A 23,138-nucleotide genomic window follows, 5' to 3' on the forward strand; every position below is an offset into this window, starting at 1 on the left:
GACTCCAGGACACCTTGGACACCTCCTCAACGTGGACAGGACGCAGGGCCTGGGAGACACAGGTCTGTGGCACCGGAACAGAGCTGACTTGATCTCTGAGCAGAATCGGCCCCTGGTTCCCTAACTCCGCCCCCCTCCAAACCTGGCGTGTCCTCCAAGGACCACCCTGACCTGAGCCCCGTAGCGAAGCCTCAGCCGCTCCCGGATGAGCAGCCCTTTGACCAGCAGCTTCCAGTTCCCCAGAGCCCGCTTCTCCCTTTTCTGCAAAAGCAAACAGAATGGAAAACACTGTGCACTGCCGTTTCAGGAACATAAAGATACAGGTAATGCTTCAGGTTAAAATAGTTTCTCAACCATACCAGGTGTGATTCATAAAGTGCTACACATGAAAGGCACCAAAACCAAAAACCTCTTAATTGTTACCAACTCTAAAGTGTTTAGTGGAGGAGGGGGTCCGGGACCTGGACCACGGGCAGCTCCCTTTAACAGAGGTGGGTGTCGGCAGCAGGGGTAGCGGGCCCCAGAGCCCGGATCCAGGCAGACAGTGGACAGAGACAGGTTTCTGAGGGGCAGGCAGGTCGTTGCTCAATGCTGCCTCCCAGGAAGGAAGAGCCAGAAAGAGGGCTGAACCCGGGCTCTCCCCTTCTCTTACACGTGGAGTGAGGGAGGCTGGAGGGAACACCAGCTCCGCTGTGTGTGCTTCCCCACCTTTCTGCTTCCCCCTCCTGGCCCCTCCCAGGCCCTGCCTGCTCACCTCCTTCTCCTTCTTCTCAATGAGCGCCTGCTCGTTCTCCCAGGCGGCCAGGAGCACATCTTTATATTCTTCACAGATTATGTAGCCATCGGTTCTGTGGGGATCAACACAGATGGTCTCTCGAGTCTGGGCCTGCTCTGGCCTCTCCACTCCCCTTCGTGGGGGACAGTGGGCTGCTCCTAAGCACTTGGGGCCCTGAAGTACTTCCAGGGTCAGCAGTCCACAATCCCGGCCACAGCTGCTGGCTGACACCACCCATGCAGAAGGCAGGCCCGTGGACCCCAGGCTATGTCCTCTTCCCCAGCCCCTCCCCACCCCCACTGCAGGGCAGGACAGAGGTCACCAACCAGGAAGGATGCTGACCCTATTCAGTCACCCTGACCACCCCCAGAACACTGTTAATCCACATCGTTAGGATGCTGGTTTCGCAGCTTTCACTGGTTTTGCAGCCTCTGGTTGGAAGCCAGAGTAAAAGTATAAAACATCGAGGGTTAAGGCTGATTTTGCAAATCCAGAGTAAAACCTTAGGGCTTCCCTGGTGGCGCAGTGGTTGAGAGTCCGCCTGCTGATGCAGGGGACACGGGTTCGTGCCCCGGTCTGGGAAGATCCCACGTGCTGCGGAGCGGCTGGGCCCGTGAGCCATGGCCGCTGAGCCTGTGCGTCCGGAGCCTGTGCTCCGCAACAGGAGAGACCACAACAGTGAGAGGCCCGCGTACCGCAAAAAAAAAAAAAAAAAATAAGAGCCACTGGGCCTCAACCCCTGCCAGCCCCACACCAACCTCCCGCCCCTTCTCCATAACTTCCCCCCACCCCTTCTGGCCTCCACGGGAGGCCCCTCACGCACATGGGATGGGAGTAGCCTTTGTGGAAATCGAAGCCCGTAACAGCCTGGGCACAGTCAATGTTCAGCTTTCGGGCCACGCGGTGCAAGTTGGGCAGGTTCAGCTGGACGCAGCCGACAGGCATCATGCCGGGCAGGAAGAGGTACACGTTGCCAAATTCGTTCCGGGGGACCTGCGGAGGGTGGCACACTGGGTCCGGCGGCCACAGAGGGAGGTGGCCTGGTACCGACTGAGCGTGGCCCTTACCTACCAGGTGGCCTGGTACCACTGAGCGCGGCCCTTACCTTCCCGTCCACAGCCACTGGCGGCTGGTACTCCTCGGTCTGCCACTTGCCAAACAGGCCCAGGTCATTGTAGTCCTGCAGTTGCGGCTCAGCCAGGCGGGCTCTCCGGGCCCGGTTGGAATAGCCTTTTACAACCTACACCCGAGGGGACAGCCACAGTTAATAACAAAGGCAACCACTTCCTGAGCATTCACTGTACACCGGGCACTGTTCTCAGTGCTTCTGTGTATTGATTAATCTTTTCAACAAACCCAGGAAGTAGAGTCTATTATCGCCTCCATCTTACAGCAGCCTAGGAGGTGTAAACAGTTCACCTACAGTCACACAGCTTGTAGAGCGTGTGTCTTGAACAGCTATGCTGTGCTTGGTGTCCATCACTGAAGGGGAAATTGGGACTCAGAGATGTTCCTGTGGCCGGTGAGTGACGGGGCCTGCTTTTGGCAGTGACCGGCTCCCCGTGCCTCAGCCCCTTCCCACCAACCAGAGGCCCCTGCACCCTGGCCCAGCTCCCTGGGTCTCACAATGCGAAGGGCTCCTCCGAGGGATCTGACAAAGAAAAGCGACTGTGTCTCATGACTGGCCACCGTCCTCCGCCGGCTGAAGCGGGCCCTATGTCCCGTGACAGCCTGTGTGGTCTGCACTGAATTCATGCGTCTGTGGGCAGCTGACCAGCTAGAGAGGGAATGAGGCATTGGGGCTGCACGCTGCCATCTCACTAGCTCTGGCCTTGGACAGGTTTCCCTTTCTGAGCTCCTGTTTTTTCATCTGTACAATGGGCATCCTGATGCTAACTCCTGTGAGACTCAGCAAAGATAACATACATGCAAAATGAAGGGACAGTGAGGGCGGGTGGGCCTGTCCACGCCAGGCAGGGCTCCGGCCTCTCAGAACAAATGGGTGACATGGTTCTGACCCACAAGGCCAAGGTTCTGACCCACAACACCGAGGCTTGGAGGGCTGCTTGCTGGCCTAGATTTCCTGTGTGCTCGGGAAGGCCCATCTCTTACAAGGTCCTCAGTAAAGATGCTCTTCTCCTCTGATCCTCTCAAGCCAGAACAGTCTGTCCCCACGCGTGCGCGGCAGCCCACAGTCCCGCGGCTGTTACCTTGTAGGGCACTTCTCCAAGCCTCACCACTCGGGCCTGTTTCAGCCACGTGTCCTTGGAGTGCAGGGTGTGCACGCAGTCCCTAAGGAGCCAACGGGAGACAAGACAGGGTTCATGCCCACTGAAGCACCCCGTGCCCAGTAGCCCGCAGGGCCCAGCTGCCTCCTCTGGCCCCCCAGGAGAAGGGGGAGCTCGGCCCTGGAGCGTCTCCCGGGGCACCAGGGGCCTGCGTCAGGCCCACGGTTAACAGGCACCTGCTGTCTCGCAGGGGAATGCATCCACTCACAAATCCCAAACTAAATGGCTTCCCGTGGTGCCTTCCCCCTCCTCCCGCCGAAGGGCCCAGCAGCCGGGGGCGGGGGGAAAAGCCAAGCAGCACAGGTGCAAGCCCCCCAGGGTCTGGTCTGCTCCTGAATACCAGAGACGGGGAGGGAGGGGCGAGTGTCCAGAGAAGGGGTGGGGAAGCCAGAAGACAACAACACGGAGACTACAGTAAGCTGACAAAGTACACAGGTTAGGATGAATGCACACAGAGCAATCGGTTCCACCTGGCTCTGGCTTCCGCTCTCCTTCCCGAGCTTAGAGCCACACCCTGCCTCACATTCCAGCTGCTTCCTGCTGAGCCTTCAGCAAGGCCCGCCCTTCAGTAGGGCTCCAAGGAGCAGGGGCACTAAGCTCCCTGTGGTGCGGACATCCGGCCCTTTGCCTGCCCCCGGGCTGAGGCTGACGTCCAGCACAGTGCACCGGACAGGGTCACACCTCCTCTGTGCCCCTTCCTAGCGGGGTGACCCCCGATCCATCAGGAACGGTGAGTGCTGCCTCCCTGCCTCACAAGCTGCTGGCGGGACCAGAGCCAAGGGCTCCACACGCGTACCCACCGCAGGGGCACATCTCTGCCTGAAAGAGTGACTGTCACAGTCGTGGTCTTCCGGGAGGAGCGGAGAAGGGGCAAGCAGGTGGGCATCGTCTGGACATTCATAAGGATAGCAGAGGGAAGTGGGCACAGACAGCCCGTTCAGAATAAATCTCAGCTTCTAACCACTTTACATCTATTAGGACACTACTCAAGAAACAAAACAAGAACTGGCGAGAATGTAGAGACAGTGCGACCTTCATGCTCTGCTGGGGGACATAAAATGATGCAGCCACTGCAGAAAACAGTGCGGAGGTTCTTTACAAAGTTAAACAATCATCATGTGATGCAGAAATCCTACTTCTGGGCATATACATCCAAAAGGACTGAAAGCAGGGTCTCAAGAGATGTCTGTGCACCCATGTTCATAGCAGCACTAAAAGCAACAGCCAGAAGGGGAAGCAACACAAGTGTCCATCAATGCATGCCATGGATGCCAGTCACAAAAGGACAAATGCTGTAGGATCCACTTCTATGAGGTGCCTGGAGGAGTCAGATTCATAGAGACAAAGTAGAGGGTGGTTACCAGGGCCTGGGTGGGGGGAGGGGGGTTAGTGTTGATGGGGACAGTTTGGGAAGACAGAAAAGTTCTGCAGATGGTGGTGATGGCTGCACAACAATGTGAATGTACTTAGTACTACTGGACTCTTAAAGCGGTTACATGGTAAATTTCGTTCTGTATATTTTATTACATTAAAAACAGGAAAAGTCTGCCTCGAAAGCTTTCTCCAGGCAGGGACCCCCTTCCCACCAGATGTCCCCTGCACGTGAGGACACCTGTGCTGTATCCTCCATTGAGGTCGCCAGGCCCTGGACGCTGACTGTCGGCAGCTGGGCCCCTGACCAGCCAGGGGACAGAAAGCTCCCACAGTGACCCTAACCGGAGGGTCAGGGATGACTCCCTTCGGGGCTGAGCTGCAGGAAGTAGCTCTCAGGCAGAGGACTTGAGCCACCTACTCCTGTGAGTTTCCCTAAGTTTCCTTTTCTGTCTTCCTTTTCTCATTTATTAAGAACATCCTCTATTTTGTGGTCTTGCATCTTGGTCTTGGTCTTTTTAGAGTTTCTAAAAATCACTTATTTTCTTTCTATTAACATTTCTTCCATTTCTTCCATTGTTAATGCTGACTCACCTTAAGTTTATTACATTTTTTCTCAGTTTTAACTTTGTATATATTTTGTTTTCTATGCTGTTCCCTTCCCCCCCTTCTTTGGCAATGTTTTTACTGTGGGGAAAAAACATAAGATAAAATTTACCCTCTGAACCATTTTCCGAGTCTACAGCTCAGTGGCATCAAGTACATTCATACTGTTATGTAACCGTCACCACCATCATCTCCAGAACTTTCTCCTCTTCCCAAACTGAAACTCTGTCCCCATTAAAATATCTGCTCATTTTAAGTTTCATTATCAAATCCTTTATTCCTTCCTTTTGCATGTTTTTTGACTTCTGTTTTGCGGGGTGTTTTCTTATTACCCCATATAATCCTTATCTGTCCTACGTATCTTTCCCCCCATAGCTTTTCTCCCCCTGCTGATCTTTTTTTTTTTTCTTCTATTTATTTATTTATTTTTTGTGGTACGCGGGCCTCTCACTGCTGTGGCCTCTCCCGTTGCGGAGCACAGGCTCCGGACGCGCAGGCTCAGCGGCCATGGCTCACAGGCCCAGCCGCTCCGCGGCATGTGGGATCTTCCCGGACCGGGGCACGAACCCGTGTCCCCTGCATCGGCAGGCGGACTCTCAACCTCTGCGCCACCAGGGAAGCCCCTTGCTGATCTTGTAATCCCCGTGGTTTTCATTTCCAGGCCGCAACCTCTCTGCCATGCCCCCCGCCCACAAACGGCACGCGCACACCGTGAAGCTCGAACCCCAGCCCGGCGAAGGCTGCTAATCCCAGGCCGCCGGGCGTCTCCTCACCTGGAGTAGACAGCCTCTCCGCGGCAGTACCCGAGGATGGCGGCCGTCTCGGGGTAGATGGCCTCATACTTGAGGAGGTGCCTCTTGAGGGCGTACAGAGGGTGGTTCTTGTACATGCCTATGACGGTGGGCAGAGGCTGGTCCAAGTGCCTCGCCTGAAACTGCAGAGGCCGAGAGACGACGTTGGGCGTGGTGCTCGGAGAGGGAGGGAGGTTGGCGGTGACCCCCGAACTTGCCCAGGTAACTGACGGTGCCGTGGGGCTTTCGGGGCCCCAGGGCCGCCGCACCACGCTGTGACCTGGCGTTCTGTCCCACGGGTTTAGGTGCCTCGGAAGCTCCGCAGGGGCCGGTAATCCTGCAGCTCGCAGCAACAGAAAAGTCAGCCCTACCCTCTGACACCTCGGCCGGCCCGAGCAGAGCCTTCCTCGGGAGGAGGCCTCACCTCAAGTGACACCACAATTCTGTGACACGGGTTCAGCGGCTCGGCTCCCCCGGAAACCAGAATGAGCACTCACACCTTCTCCGTCCACTACGATCAACACCTGTTCTCCCCGTTGCCTCAAGGAGCCTAGCTCTTCGCAGGCAAGCCCACTGCTCACCTGCATCCCACTCACCAGGTCTCTTGCATTTCCCCGCAGCATCTCTTCAAACCCCGACAGACAAGGGAGGAGCGGCAAGTGGGGAGCAGGAGGGACCCCGCTTGGCCAGCTTGCATGACAAGCCCTTGAACCAGGTCAGTCACAACACGCTCTGCACGACTCCCACGACCCTGTCACCTCTGAGCCACACCCTGAGCGATGCAGTGCAGAGGGACGACTCCCTGCCCCGGGGAAGTGGGAATAATTCTCTAGCAAGTCTGCCCACCCTGCGCTGTGGGCAACCCTGCGCTGTGGGCAGCCCTGCACAAGCCCCCGGCCCTCTTCCGGGCCCACGGCTGTCCCACGACTCAGGGACGCGCTGCTGCTCCAGAAGCCGCCCCCCAGGGTGGCCCTCAACAGACAAGCCATCTCCTCAGCCCTCCTCCTGGGAGCTGAGTGTTCCGGGTCGGGGCAGGGGTGCTGGCGTGCACACCTCTGCGCGTGTGCACGCTGAGAAGGGGGACCAATTATGTTACTGCGTGTTTTCCTCTTTCACTCAGGACTACTTACCTGACGTAAAGCTCCAAATTTATAACTGGGCAATAACTGAAAGTACACAGGCTTTGAAGCCAGAGCAACCTGGGTTCAAATACAGGTTGGCTCATCTCTCAGATTCTAAACGTTTAGCTGGTAAAATTAAGGCTACGATAACCCCAGCTTTGTACTGTTGCTGTGACAATTAATTGAGGTAAAAACACAACACGGGGCTGGGCATCCAGCAGGTGCACGTGCGCAAGGCCTCACCTCCTGGTCCTCCTTCTGCTCCCTCTCCACCAGCGGGCTCCGGTAGGGTCGCAGGGTCTCGGCCCACCACGCGGCATCAACCCGGCACTTTCGGGTCACCGTCATCCAGGCAGGGTCGTACCTCTGTGTGACATCGCGCAACCAGCCGTCGCTGTCGATGCCCACGATGTAGGTCACAGGCTTGGTGGCGTACTGGTAGCAGGTCAGGGGCTGGCCCACTACACCGTGCACACAGTCCACGCACACCCACTTCTCCTCCTGCTCAGAGAACACCTCCAGCCACTGGTCCACACCAGCTGCTCTCCGGCCGTCTGCTTCCTCACCATCCACGGGCATCTTACGCTTGCCTCTCTTACGCTTACTGCCGGAAGCACTTACAGATGCTTCTGGAAAGCCAGGGGGCTGACGGTCGCTTCCACGCTGGGACCTGGACTCCCTCTTGGACCCCACCTTCATCCTCTGAGGGGCGGCGGCCCTCCTCTGCCTTGGAAGGCCTGGCTCAGAATCCTCGTCGGATGGGCGATGGCTGTCCGAGCTGGAGAGCTCAAAGTCAGAGCTGCTGCTGGCCTTGTCACTCCCGCTCTCCTCTTTGTAAGACACCCTGGCGGCCGCCTGCCGCTCCCGGCCCCGCGAACGCCTCTGGGTCCCCTCCGTCTGCCCCCCGGCCTTGCCCTCTTCTTTCCTGCTGGAGGAGGGCTCTCTCCGCTTCTTCCTGGTGGCAGCCGCCTTGCTCCCCTTCGCTTTGTCAGGTGCACTGCCAGTGCCCTCAGAAGACATGTCCTCTCGTCTGCTTCCTCTGCTGGTCTCTGGTTTGCTTGGCTTTCCAGGAACTTGGCTGGAAGTTTCTGAGGAGCCTCCAGGACCCTCTGTGGATCTCTCCTTGGAAGGTTTCTTTCCCTTAAACAGAATAGGAAATTTTTGTGTTTTCTTTTTTTGCTAGTGATGCAATAAAGACTCTGGCATCTAATGGGGCTAAGTCACACTGGAACACCAGCGTACACAAGACATTCCCGGCTCAGACAGTGACAGGCTGGCTACCCTCCAGGATTGTAAGAAAGCAGTCACTAAATTCTGCAGCTCCTTAAATAAGGCCACACTCTAATTCTTTTCAATACAAAGTGTAGCACAGGGAAAAGAGCACAGGATGTGGAAACAAACCCGGGTTCAAACTCCACTTCTGCTTTCTCATTTTTTATGTGATTCAGATAAATTATGTAACCTCTGAGTCTCAGTTTCCTCAGCAATAGTACTCACCTTGCACATAAGGCATTTTGCAAACAAAGTCACAGCATTAAGAATTCAGAAATTATTAAACTTGACTCCTGGACCGAATTTCGGACAATGCCAGCACCCCAAGGAGCACAGTGTTCAGCCTCCTTGGATGATGGCAGAGCTCTGAGTCCTCACCGTCCTCTCTCCACACTGCTGAGGATGACCAGTACCTTTTTATTCTACCATTTACAGAACAGAAACCAGAGCACGAAGGAGCCCAGGCTCTCACAGGCCCCTCTACGCACGCAAAGCCCAGCTGCTAGATACCCAGCCAGGCGCCCAGTCTTCCCAGCACAGGGCCTGTGCCAGGCAGGCTCAGAGGAACCCTGCTCCACGAAGACTGATTTTTAAAAATCGTCTGATGAGCAGATCTGTTTGCTCTAAGTCTCATAATTTCTCACTCCTCCCTGACCAACTACTCTTTTCTCTGGAAGCCCCGGGAACCTCACCTTCGCTGCTGATAACTTCAGAGGAATTGGCTGTAGAGATAGTACGAGTCGGGTAGGGAGATGTAGGGCCCGGAGAATCAGTAAAAATATCTATGATGAGAAAGAACAACATGCTTATCCTCAGGAAAGAATTAAGCGTTTGCATAATTCCGTGCTGTTTGTTGTGGTGCCTATTGATAAAAGGGAAACAACCAACTTGTCTAACAGTAGAAGCCTGGGACCCTCAACACTATTAAAATGATGCTGTAGAGATTTATCTTTGTAGAAAAATGGGGAAAGGTAACCATATATTAAAGGAAAATAAATGTTTGCTTTTTAATGAGTTATGTTAATTTTTGTAAGAAAAAATCGTGTCCAGACATAAACATGTATGTATATTTGGAAAAGCACCCATATTGGGTTATGGGTGTTTATAGGTGTTTGTTTTTTTTCCAGCTTACCTATCTTCTGATTGTTCTGTTTTCAACATGTGTTGTGTTTGTGATAAAACAATAAAGCAAAATACCACTTCGAGAGAAAAGGCATCATCATCATCAGGCCCGAGAACCCCTCCCGTGCACTCAACCTCCCCAGAGCAAATATTTCAACCAGAGGCTGCAGCTCTAAAAATTCTGTGAACTTGGAAGGATGGGAGCCTCCTCATGGGAATTAACCTCCAAAACAACAACAGTGGGACAGCACATGAGCAAGATCTTCCCACACAGACCTCAGGGTCCTGGCGTCCTCATGAATCACTAGTCATCTTCCCTCCTCGGAAAGCAAGAGCAAAAGTCAGAAACAGGAAGGCAGGTTTTCTGTGAAAAGCCAGTTATATTGAAAAAAATAACTACTTTTGCCTTGTTTCTTCTGGAGTTAAAAACGGCAGATGAGAAAACATCAAAGAAACCCAAATTGAGGAACTCTACAAAATTCCTAAAAAGCACTCCTCAGGAGTGTCCAGGAGGACTGGGACACTGTCACGGCCTGGAGGGGATGGGGCGCTGGGGTGACAAGATCACGAATGCCTGGACTGCATCCTGGGACAGGAAAAGGGCATCAGTGGGAAAACGTGGAAGACAGAACTCACCCCTACAGTGTGGCTGACAACACGCTCTTAACGGGCACAGTGCACACCATACGAGTGTTGGTTGGCTCCTCACTTTCTCTGTGTGTGGGTGGTGCAGGGGCACGGGTGTAAAAGGCAGGGAAACCGAGCACCAGCAGGCGGCTGAATGATGGTTTAAACCTAGAACCTCCATCCGGAACATCCCCACCTCGTCCTCCTCACAAGACCACAGGGAAGACTGAATAAGGTCAGGTACACGACAGCACTCTGGAAGCGATCTTGTGCCTCACAAAGACGCGTGGGCACCACCTTTCACAAGTACGTCACTGAAGAAAAAATTTAAGTTACAAAACTGTATGACCCCTACACTAAATACAAGGTGAGCCAAGTGAAAATGACGAATCCTAGAAACATACAAATTACCAAAACTAACTCAAGAGAAAACAGAGACTCTGAAGAGACCTATAAGGAGAGACTGAGTCACAAATCAAGCCCTCCCAATAGAGGGGGATCAAGACAGCAGAGTATGAGGACGTGGAGCTCACCTCCCCCCACAAACACACCCCAAACACATCTACACGAGCAATAACTCCCACAGAAAACTAGCTGGAAACTCACAGAAGATCTCCCATAACCAAAGCTGCAAGAAAGATCTCCATGTAATTGGGCAGGATGCAAAAAAGAAAGGTACCAGGTTGGGACCGGCACTCCTGGGAGGGATCTGTCAGGAAGAGAAGGTGTCCGCTTGCCCTGGGGAGTCCCCTTCCTGCTGGGAAGCCCACTGAGACAGACAGGAGGGCTGGAGAAGCCTAGACTCTACTCAAGAGGAGCATGCGGGCTGGCTTGCTAACAACCAGGACAGAGAGACCTGCCCTGGTGGTGGCCGCCTCCCCGCACTTCCCAATTCAAAGGGGCGAATGCCCTGGCCCCGCTCACTCCACACCACGGCCTGGCGTGAGATCAGTGCAGAGACTGGGTCTAGCTGCGCAGAGGCAGACAGGGTGCCTAGGATGTGATCCAGGTGGGACTGTGAAGACTCCCGTCAGTGCACACACAGGGGCGACGGGGCACGCTGGGAAGACAGTGTCAGCGCATGCCACACGTGGCACCTCAACAAGGTGCAGCAGCTAAGCAGTGAATTTCACGTAGAACCTACAAGATGCTGCCACGAGAAACTCGCTTCATGGCGAAAGACGCACACAGACTGAAAGCGAAGTATGAAAAATATTTCATGCAAATGGAAACAACAAGCAAGCGGGCACAGCAATACTTAACAAAAGACAAAGCAGACTTCAAAACAAAGACCATACAGAAAGACAAAGAAGGATATTACATAACAATAAAGGCATCAATACAACAGCGTATTACACTTGTTAACATATACGTTTCCAATACAGGAGCACCTAAATATATAAAACAAATATTAACAGACGTAAAAGGAGAAATTCACAGGAATACAATAACAATAGAGGACTATAACATCCCACCTACATCAATGAACAGATCATCCAGACAGAAAATCAGTATGGCAACAGAGGTCCTAAATGACACAATGGACCAACTGTACTTAATAGATATCTACAGGACACTAAATAAGAAAAACACCAAATATACATTCTTTTCAAGCCAGCAAGGAACATTCTCACGGATAGACACATACTTGGTCACAAAACAAGCCTCAACAAGTTTAAGAGGACAGAAATATTTTCAAGCATCTTTTCTCACCACAACGGTAAGAAACTAGAAATCAACCATAGAAAGGAAAACAGGAAAAGAACAAACACATGGAGACTAAACAACATGTTACTAAAAAGCAAGTGGGTTGATGATGAAATCAAAGAGGAGATCAGAAATATCTTGAGACAAATGAAAATAGAAACACAATCTTACAAAATCTATGGGATACAGCAAAAGCAGTTCTAAGAGGGAAGCGCATAGCAATACAGGCCTTCCACAAAAACAAGAAAAATCTCAAACAAGATAACCTACAAACAAGATAACCTACAAACAATCTCAAACAAGATAACCTAAAAGAATGAGAAAAAGAAGGACAAACAAAACCCAAAGTCAGCAGAAGGAAGAAATAATAAAGATCAGAGAGGAAATAAAAGACATCAAAAAAGCAACAGAAAAGATCAATAAAACCAAGAGCTGTTTTTGTTTTTAAGATAAACCAAATTGATAAACCTCTAGCGAGGCTCACCAACAAGAAGAGAGAGAGGACCCAAATAAACAAAATAAGAAATAAAAGAGAAACAACTGAAACCACAGAAAAACAAAAAATCATGAAAGAATGCAAACAGTTATATGCCAACAAATTGGACAACCTAGAACAAGTGAACAAGTTTCTAGAAACATACAGCCTGTCAAAACTGAGTCAAGAAGAAACAATTTGAACAGACCATTCACTGGAAGTGAAATACAACCTATAATTTAAAAAACTCCCTGCAAACAAAAGTCCAGTACCAGAGAGCTTCACTAGGGAATTCTACCAAACATACAAAAAGACAAAAACAAAAACTTAAATCTGTCCTTCTCAAACTATTCCAAAAAAATGAAGAGGAGGGAACACTCCGAAATTCATACTATGAAACCACCATTACCCTGATACCAAAACCAGACAAAGACACTTACAACCCCAAATCTTTGATGAATATAGACGCAAAAATTCTCAACAAAGTATTAGCAAACTGAATCCAACAATACATACTAAGGATACCACACTCAAGTTGGATTCACTCCAGGGTTGCAAGGATGGTTCAAAATATGTAAATCAATCAATGTGATACACCACATTAACAAAAGAATAGATAAAAATCACATGATCATCTCAATAAATGCAGAAAAAGCATTTGACAAAATTCAACAACGATTCATGATAAAAATTCTCACCAAAGTGGGTACAGAGGGGACATAACTCAACATGATAAAAGCCGACCATGTCAAATCCACAGCCAACATAATATGCAACAGTGAAAAACTGAAGGCTTTCCCAATAAATTCAGGAACTAGACAGGGATGTCCACCCTTGCTGCTTCTATTTAACATAATATTGTAAGTCCTAGCTACAAGAAAAAGAAATAAAAGGCATCCAAATTGGAAGGGAAAAGGTAAAACTATCACTATTTGCAGATGACATTATATTCTATATAGAGAACTCTGAAGTTTCCACATAAAAACTATTAGAACTAATAAATGAATTCAGCAAGGCAGGAGGATGTAAGATTAATATACGGAAATGTACTGTGTTTCTATACACTAACAATGAAATAATCAGACAGAGAAAGTAAAAAAAGCAATCCTGTTTATTAAAATTGCATCCCCCCCCCCAAAAAACCCAAAAAAACACAAAACACAAAACCTAGGAATAAACTTAACCAAGGAAGTAAAAAGATCTATTTGCTAAAACCATGAAACACTGATTAAGGGAACTGAAGATGATTCAAAGAAATGGAAAGATATCCCATGCTCTTGGATTGGAAGAATTAATATTGTTAACATGAACATACTACCCAAAGCAACCTACAGATTTAATGCAATCCCTATCAAAATACCCATGACATTTTTCACAGAACTAGAATAAATAATCCTAAAACTTATATGGAACCACAAAAGACCCAGAACTGCCAAAGCAATCCTGAGGAAAAAGAACAAAGCTGGAGGCATAACCTTTCCAGACTTTATACTATACTACTATACTACAAAGCTATAGTAAACAAAACAGTGTGGTGTTGGCATAGAAACAGACATATAAATCAAAGGAACAGAATAAAGAGCCCAGAAATAAACCCACACACGTATGGTCAACTAATCTATGACATAGGAGGCAAGAATATACAATGGAGAAAAGACAGTTTCTTCAACAAGTGTTGCTGGGAAAATTGGACAGCTACATGTAAAACAATGAGATTAGAACATTCCCTCACACCACATACAAGAATAAATTCAAAATGGCTTAAAGACCTAAATGTAAGATCTGAAACCATAAAACTCCTAGAAGAGGGCTTCCCTGGTGGCGCAGTGGTTGAGAATCTGCCTGCCAATGCAGGGGACACAGGTTCGAGCCCTGGTCTGGGAAGATCCCACATGCCGCGGAGCAACTAGGCCCGTGAGCCACAACTACTGAGCCTGCGCGTCTGGAGCTTGTGCTCCGCAACAAGAGAGGCCGCGACAGTGAGAGGCCCGCGCACCGCGATGAAGAGCGGCCCCCACTCGCCGCAACTAGAGAAAGCCCACGCACAGAAACGAAGACCCAACACAGACATAAATAAATAAATAAATAAATAAATAAAAATTTTAAAAAACCCCACAACTCCTAGAAGAGAACATAGGCGGAACACTCTGACATAAATTGTAGCAATATTTTCTTGAATCAGTCTTCTAAGGCAAAATAAATAAAAGCAAAAATAAACAAATGGGACCTAATTAAACTTAAAAGGCTTTACACAACAAAGGAAACCATTAACAAAATGAAAAGACAACCTACTGAATGGGAGAAAATGTTTGCAAATGATGAGACTGACAAGGGTTAATATCCAAAATATACAAACAGCTCATACAGCTCAATAACAAAAAAAACCAAACAACCTGGGCTTCCCTGGTGGCGCAGTGGTTGAGAGTCCGCCTGCCGATGCAGGGGACACAGTTTCGTGCCCCGGTCCAGGAAGATCCCACATGCCGCGGAACGGCTGGGCCCGTGAGCCATGGTCACTGAGCCTGCGCGTCCAGAGCCTGTGCTCCGCAACGGGAGAGGCCACAACAGTGAGAGGCCCGCGTACCGCAAAACAAAAACAAACAACCCAATCAAACAATGGGCAGAAGACATACGGATGGCTAACAGGCACATGAAAAGATACTCTACATTGCTAATTATTAGAGAAATGCAAATCAAAACCACAATCAGCTATCACCTCACACCTGTCAGAATGGCTATCATCAAAAAGCCTACAAATAACAAATGTTGGAGAGGATGTGGAGAAAAGGGAATCCCCGAACACTGGTGGTAAGAATTTAAATTGGTGCAGCCATTATGGAAAACAGTATGAAAGTTCCTTAAAAAACTAAAAATAGAACTATCATATGACCCAGCAATTCCACTCCTGGGTATATCTGGAAATAAAACCTCTAATCAAAAAAGATAACATGCACCCCAGTGAACATAGCAGCACTATTTACAATACTCAAGACATGGAAGGAACCCCAGTACCCATCAACAGATGACTGGATTAAAAAGATGTGGTATATACATACAATGGAATATTACTCAACCACAAAAAACAATAAAATGCTTTGCAGCAACATGGATGAACCTAGAGAATATTATGCTTCGTGAAATAAGTCAGACAGAGAAAGACAAATATGGTAATGATATTGCTTATACGTAGAACCAAAAAGAAATACAAATGACAGTATATGCAAAGCAGAAACAGAGTCACAGATATAGAAAACAAACTTGTGGTTACCAAGGGGGAGTGAGAAGAGGAAAGGGACAGATTAGGGTATGGAATTAACAGATACAAACTACTATACATAAAATAGATAAGCAACAAGGATTTGCTGTATAGCACAGGGAATTATACCCATTATCTTGTAATAAGCTATAATGGAATATAATCTGCAAAAAACACTAAATCACTATGCTGTAATCTGAAACTAACACAATATTGTAAATCAACTATACTTCAATCAATCAATCAACAGAAAATCCATGAATGCAATGCACTACGTTAGTAGAATGAAGGGGAGAAAAATCACAAAATCATCTCATTTGACACAGAAAAAGCATCTGACAGAATCCAAAGCACTTTCATGATTAAAACACATTCAGAAAACTAGAAATACGGAACTTCTTCAACATGATAAAGAATGTATATGAAAATCCACAACTACCAAGATACTCAGTCATGAAAGAGTGAAAAGCTTTCCCTCCCAATATCAAGAACCAGACAAGATGCCTGCTTTTGTCACTGCTATTGTACACTGTGCTGGAAGTTCTAGCCAGAGCAACTGGACAAGAACAAGAAACAAAAGGCATCCAAACTGGAAAAGAAGAAGTAAAACTAACTCTATTCACAGAGGTCAAGATCTTATATATAGAAAATCCCAAAGAATGCACAAGAAACTGTTAAATGAACTCAGCAAAGCTGCAAGGTATAAGATCAACACAATCAGCCGTTTTTTTAATACACCGTCACTGAACAATCTGAGAAGGAAATTAAGAAAACAATACCATTTACAACAGCATCGAAAAGAATAACATACCTAGAAAAAACCAAGGATATGAAAGACAGGTACACTGAAAACTATAAAATACAACTAAAAGAAATTTAAAAAGCAAATAAAAGGAAAAAGCCATGTTTACAGACTTAATATTGACTAGATAGCAATGCTGCCCTAATCAATGTACAGAATCAATGCAAACCCTATCAATACTCCAATGGCCTTTTTTTTTTTTTTTTCGCGGTACGCGGGCCTCTCACTGTTGTGGCCTCTCTCATTGCAGAGCACAGGCTCTGGACGCGCAGGCTCAGCGGCCCAGCCGCTCCACGGCATGTGGGATCTTCCTGGACCGGGGCATGAACCCATGTCCCCTGCATTGGCAGGCGGACTCTCAACCACTTGTGCCACCAGGGAAGCCCCTCCAATGGCCTTTTTTGCAGAAATGGAAAAGCAGACCATCAATTTCACATGAAACTGCACAGGGCCCCACATAGCCAAAATGGCATTATGAGGTTGTACTCATACTTCTGATTTCAAAACTTACTACAGATTCACAGTAATCAAAACAGTGTGGCACTGGCATAAGGACAGACATGTAGACCAATGGAATAGAACAGACAGCCCAGAAATTAACCCAAGTGTCTATGGCCAATTGATTTCTGATAAGTGTGCCAAGACCATTCATCCCCATTGAAAAACTTCCAATAAATAGTGAAAATAATACAACAAATACAATGAATAGTTGAAAGACTAGTCTCTTCAAGAAACGGTGCTGGGACCACTGGATATCCATGTGCAAAAATAATGAAGTTGAACACCTACCTTACATCATATAAAAACATTAACTCAAAATGGATGAAAGACCTAAATGTAAGAGCTAAAACTGTAAAACTCTTAGAAGGAAATACAGGAGGAAATCTTCATGATCTGGGATTTGGCAATGAATTCTTGATATGACACCAAAAGTACAAGAAACAAAAGAGGACTTCCCTGGTGGCACAGTGGTTAAGAATCTGCCTGCCAGTGCAGGGGACACGGGTTCGAGCCCAGGTCTGGGAAGATCCCACATGCCGCAGAGCAACTAAGTATGTGTGCCACAACTACTGAAGCCCGCACACCTACAGCCCGTGCTCCGCAACAAGAGAAGCCACCGCATTAAGAAACCCGCGCACCGCAACGAAGAGTAGCCCCCACTCGCCGCAACTAGAGAAAGCTCACGCACAGCAACCAAGACCCAATGCAGCCAAAAATAAAATAATTTAAAAAAAAAAGAAAAATAGAAAATTGGACTTTGTCAGAATTAAAACTTTTGTGCATCAAAGGACTTCATGAAGAAAGTAAAAAGACAACCTACAGAATGGGAGAAAATATTTGCAAAGCATATATCTGATAGGCGTCTGGTAACCGAAATATATAAAGAACTCTTACAACTCAATAACAAAGACAAAGAACCCAATTTTAAATGGGCAAAGGACCTGAACAGACATTTCTCCGAAGAAGATAAACAAATGGCCGATACGCATATGAAAAGACATTAACCCATCATTAATCATCGGGAAAATGCAGACCAAAGCCACAGTGAGTACCACTTCACACCTGTAAGGATGACTATAATCCAAAAAATGGAAAATAACAAGTGTTTGTGATGATCTGGAGAAACTGGAATCCTTGTACTTTGCTGGTGAGAAGGTAAGATGGTGCAGCTGCTATGTAAAACAGTTTGGCATACAATTACCATATGACCCAGCAACTCTACTTCTAGGTATATACCCGAAAGAACTGAAAACAAGTACCCAAATAAATATATGTACACACAATGTTTATAGCAGTACTCTTCACAACAGCCAAAAGATGGAAAACAACCTAAACGCCCATCAATTGATGAATGGATAAGTGAAATGTGGTCTGTCCATACAATGGAATATTATTCACCATAAAAAGGAATGAAGTTGATACATGTTACAAACGTGAATGAACCTTGAAAGCATGCTAAGTCAAAGAAGCCAGACACAAAAGGTCATATGTAGTCGTCCCTCGGTTATCTTTGGGGATTGGTTCCAGGACCCCGCCGGACACCAAAATCCGCAGATGCTTAAGTCCCTTATACAAAATGGCAGAGTACAGCTGGCGCTCCCTCTATCCTTGGGTTCTGCATCTGCGGATTCAACCAACTACAGATATAAATCTGGTTGGCAGTCGGCTGAATCCGTCAATGTGGAACCTGCAGATAAGGAATGCTGACTGTACTGTGATTTCTTTTATATGGAATATCCAAAATATGTAAATCCATAGAGAGAGAATGCAAATGGGTGGCTGCCAGATACTTGGGGAGGTGGGAAAAGGAGCAAGAATGGGAGTGACTGTGTAATAGGTACAGGGTCTCCTCCTGGGATAGTAAGAGTGTTTTGGAAATAGATAGAGGTGGTGGATGCACAACACTGAAAATGCACCGAGTATCACTGAATTGTTTACTTCTTTAAAAAAAACTATTTCTTTGCTTAATAAAACTACACAAACAAAACAGTACATGCACAGATATACGTGGGAACAAAGTCTGGGAGGATGACACTGAAATACGAGTGTTTTTCTCTGGGTGGTGATATCACCACACAATTACTGTCCAGATACCCACACTTTTTCAAGCCAAATTGGAAGAGACGTAAGATGCCAGTCATTTGGTCTCTAAAGATACAAAAAGTCTCTTTCCCTAAACGGAATCTGAAGTTCAGACACAAGTATATGCATCAACAGAAATCTTCCAGGGATAAAACCACATTTCTACCTATTTTTGTTTTATTGAGACAGAGCCTTACCTAAGGGTATTTTAAGCATGCGACAAAGCCTGTCTACTCACAAACTCTTCGCCAAGACTCCTTTTGGACAGAACCCTACTCACTGCACGGCCACCTGCCAGCATCTTCACCCAGCTTGGAAGGTAAGGAAACACTTTCTTAAGGATTTCAGCAGCCAATTTGAAAAAACATTTCCTTGGGACTTTTAAACACGATTTTTGAATACTGTAAACAATTCGAGGGCAGCTGACCAAAAATTAAGTGCTTTAATACACCAGGACACCAAGTAAGAGACAGGAGAGAGGGCAGCTTTCAACTCACACGTGGGCCCAATCCTGTCTCCAATGCTTACCAACCGAATGACCCTAAGAAAGTGATTTAGCCTCTCTGAGCTTCAGTACCTGTTTTTATTTTATGAGAACTGAGCAAGGAAATATATGTAAAACAGCTGGAATGGTATGTGGCACATGACTGCCATATTCCCCAGCTAACAGACCTAATGAAAACAGTGCTGCCAGGAGTCACTCACGTGGACCAACTCTTCACTGTCTCTCGCAGAGTAAATAGCAAACCTTCTCTCCAGCATCGTCTGCAGGCCATCCTGCTCATTGGTTGAAAGGTCTGCATTAACTGTAAATGTTCCAATGAACCTGGAGAGAAATCAGGCATTCCTTTGCGTCAGATGTCAGGGCAAAGAGGAACTCTGTTCTTCTACAGCCGAAACACAGAGCGGGGTGTCTTGGGAGCCCCGCCTGCCAGTGCCCCTCTTCCCAGCCTGTCTGGCCAACTCCTGAAGACCCAACTCACACCCTCCCCCTGGGGAGCCTTCCCAGCCCCTCAAGGAGGGTCTGTGGAACTGACCTGCACCCAGCCTCTGAGACACAAATCCTACACTACGCTCTGCAGCACAGGCCTGAAGGCCCTACCATTTCGCCAGGTTTGACAGGTAGCTGACGTCCACGTCTTGAGGTGGCACTTTGGTAAAGCGAGTTGGGACGATGGAGAGGCCGATGGCACGCAGATCTGGCTGGTTGCAGATGCTATTTCGATAGAAGCCATTTGCAAGCAGACACAGAAGGTGAACCTGGGGAGAGGGAAAAGGGAAGGCTGAAAACCAGTGGGATTTTTGCTGCCAAATTCAAAGACGTTTTGCGGACAGGAAATATTTGTTGTCATTTCTACATACAAGAAAGTAAAAATACTAACGCTGCCATCTCCCAAGACTCTGTCTTTCATCCCCTCTTCTCTCTAGGTACTCCTTCCCTCAAAGAAACAATCACATCTCAAAGCTGCAAAATACAAACTTCCTTTTTCTCAAGAGGTCTTATCTTTTAGAGGTACTGATACAGCCTGAAGGATTTGTGGATGAAATGTTACAAAGTCTGGTGTTTGCTCCAAAAAGATCAGGAGGAAACGGAATGGGGGAGAGCCGCTGTCGCAGCTGGGATGGGATAAGCCGTGTGCACCTCAACCCCACCCCGGTGTGTGTAATGCCTCCGCCGCAGACCCACACGTGTCCCCACGCCTGCGCGCCACCCCAGCCTTCCCCAGCCTCCGGAAACAACCACGAAGCTGTCTGCTCCTCCTCCCACTCAGCTTTGCATCATTTCCCCTCAAGGCAGTCCCCCTTCTTCCTGCCTACAGCCGGCCTGCTGCAGCCCATGCTCCGCCCTTCTCCCCTCACTTAAGCTTCACATCTTGGAGTCATAGTCATCCTCGCCTTTCTTTCACCTCCAACACCAAAGGGTAAAAGAAACCCAGCCACCCGGCTCGGCGCCCAGGCCTGTGAGGGCGCCAGGCCAGCTCTCCCCTCGTCTCTCCACCCTGACTCTGTGCTCTTTGCACCCCTCGGCTTCTGCAGCTGCTGCAGGCAGTGCCCCTTCCACCCTCCGCATCACTACACTCTCCCTAGCTGCCTGCTGCCGGTCAGAGGAAAACCAAAGTCTGCCCTTGCCTCACTCTCCATGGGCCTCCAGCGCATGCTGCCTCCTAGATGCAGGCCCCCTGGCTGTCCCACCAGCCCGGCCACCACTCGGCCTTTCTGCGTCTCCCTGTGCCATCCTTCCTCCTGACCCGCCCCATCCTCTCTCCTAAATGAGGCCTTCCTCGGCTACTGAGGCCCACACTGATCTCTTTCCTTGTGCTATGTCTCGAGTCTCCCTGTTTTGATGTCTTTCCTGTTCCCTGTGTGAGATCAGAAACTCCTGAATGGTAGGAAACAAGCTTCATGCAAGTCTCTCTCCCCACAATGCCAAGCACCTTGCTAAGGCCCCGGTGTATGTTCAGGAAGTACCAGCTGAAGCCAGAAGCCACAGCAACTTTAGCTGAGATCAGAACCAACGTTATTAAACAGCTGAGAGAAGGGATGGGAGGACAGTGCCTGGTATTAGCCCCTGCTGCCCGCCCGGCACTGAGCTACGTGCTTTACATGTGCTATCTGCTTACTCCTCACGCCCATCCCCCCAGGCAGACACTGTTATCACCCCCACTTCAGGACCGAGTCAGAAACTCACCAGGTCACACAGTGAGTGGAAGCCCAGAGGCAGGGCTGACGGAAAGCCCAGTTCCCCTGCGTACCACCCTCCTCCTTCCCTGCCGTACCTTGTGTGTGTCCTCACGGACTTCCTTATTGAAACGTTTCATCATCCTCCGAAGATATGTCTCAAACTCCGTTTTTATCTTTTCACTGCAATGCACATTGAAAACTCGGAGGATGAAGGGTCAACGCCTTTCAGCTGCAATGACTGAGGCTGTGCTACTCAGCAGACCTGCAGGCTGGCTGTTCCCACTCCTCCTTACCCGTGAGCCCTGGCCCAGGACGTTCCCTCCCCTTGCTCGACCTGCGCCCACCCGCCATCCAAGCATGCTTCAGAGCCCGCCCTCCAGGACGTCCCCTCTGACTATTCCGCCCCCAAGACTGACCGGCTCCTCAGCACACACTGCCTTACGTCAAGTTAGCGCACGCTTGTTTGTGCGATGCTGTTCTGCTGTAAAATCTCTCTCATGTCTGTGTCCCAAGCATCCTGAGGAAAACCTGAGGCTTCCTGACTGCTATTATCTCCCTCCTTCAGGCCTAATAACGTGCCCATCACACGGGGGCCTCAGGAACCAATTAACTACCAGGAGACGCACTCCATATGGCCGGGCTGCCAGGGGCTGCCGAGGGCCTGGGGACCCTGGAGAGGAGTGGGGGCCCCTAGCTGCAGCAGGCACTGCCGCAGGCCCTGCAGTGACATGGGGAGACGAACAGCAATGCCGGGTCAGCCTGAGGGACGCAGATCGTGGCGCATCCACTCACAGCAGAAATGTTACTTAACCTCTCTGAGTCTCCGGCTCCTCATTCGCACACTGTCCTAAAGACGGAGTAAGATGACGGGCAACCTGCAGAGCCCCTGGCACACCTCCTGCCCTAGCCAGGACACAAAGGTGTCTCCTTCAGTCCTAAAGGTGAGCCCAGGGCTCTCTCCCCTAACGCTCCTGACAGCTCTGAAACTCAGCCCGGGTCTCCTATGTGTTTTTCATTGAGGAGCAGCTGCCAGTGATGATACGTGACAGAAACTAGAAGCAAGTGCTTAATCGTACCTTCTTTCTCTTGCCTTCACCTGCTCCGGTGTTTCAATTTCTATCTCCACGGGCTTCACGGGCAGAGCGGATGTAGAGAAGGCTGCACTTTCCCCCACGTCACCCGGCACGGGCTCACTAACTTCTATAAACAGTAATTTTTAAAATCAATGATAATAATTATCGTTATAATAGATACTGTACCAAACAAAATCGAGGTTCTGCTGGGACGGAGCAAGTGAGGAATGGGTGTGAGGTAGGAAACCGTAGAGACCATGTTCTGAGTTCCTAGGAAATGCCAGGCCCTGTGCTCTTACAATCTAACTGTCTCATTAACCTGCACAAGAACCCAGAGAAACAGCCCTCAGAAGAAGAACCTTAGGCACAGAGATAGTGAGGTGAATTAGATACAGACCCCTGGTATCATGGAGCTAATGCTCATCTGTGTGTGATTTAGAAGAGACTTAGGGAGCAATTTCCTATTCTCTGTATCACTATGGTAACGCTCACAAAAATTTGCTTTGTAGAGAGGCATGACTTCCCCATTCAACTGTAAACTTGTACTGAATACACAGCAAGGCATGCATCTTCATCTTTCTCCGCTA

At 48.8% G+C, this 23,138-nt stretch overlaps 1 protein-coding gene across 1 annotated transcript in view; it reads right to left on the bottom strand.

Moving 5' to 3' along the window:
• Nucleotides 1–23,138, bottom strand: part of XPC (XPC complex subunit, DNA damage recognition and repair factor) — a 35,422-nt gene that overhangs the window by 1,211 nt on the left and 11,073 nt on the right. Inside the window, exons 4-15 of the mRNA XM_004284350.4 lie at nucleotides 22,555–22,678; nucleotides 21,574–21,658; nucleotides 19,899–20,056; nucleotides 19,502–19,622; nucleotides 8,917–9,006; nucleotides 7,196–8,092; nucleotides 5,814–5,974; nucleotides 2,986–3,067; nucleotides 1,881–2,015; nucleotides 1,599–1,768; nucleotides 755–848; nucleotides 172–261 (exon numbers count right to left, since the gene is read on the bottom strand). Coding sequence (XP_004284398.1) covers nucleotides 172–261; nucleotides 755–848; nucleotides 1,599–1,768; nucleotides 1,881–2,015; nucleotides 2,986–3,067; nucleotides 5,814–5,974; nucleotides 7,196–8,092; nucleotides 8,917–9,006; nucleotides 19,502–19,622; nucleotides 19,899–20,056; nucleotides 21,574–21,658; nucleotides 22,555–22,678 — 2,207 coding nt within the window. The remainder of the gene's footprint in view (nucleotides 1–171; nucleotides 262–754; nucleotides 849–1,598; nucleotides 1,769–1,880; nucleotides 2,016–2,985; nucleotides 3,068–5,813; nucleotides 5,975–7,195; nucleotides 8,093–8,916; nucleotides 9,007–19,501; nucleotides 19,623–19,898; nucleotides 20,057–21,573; nucleotides 21,659–22,554; nucleotides 22,679–23,138) is intronic.

Source organism: Orcinus orca, chromosome 10 (assembly GCF_937001465.1).
Source record: "Orcinus orca chromosome 10, mOrcOrc1.1, whole genome shotgun sequence".
NCBI classification, from domain to species: Eukaryota; Metazoa; Chordata; class Mammalia; order Artiodactyla; family Delphinidae; genus Orcinus; species Orcinus orca.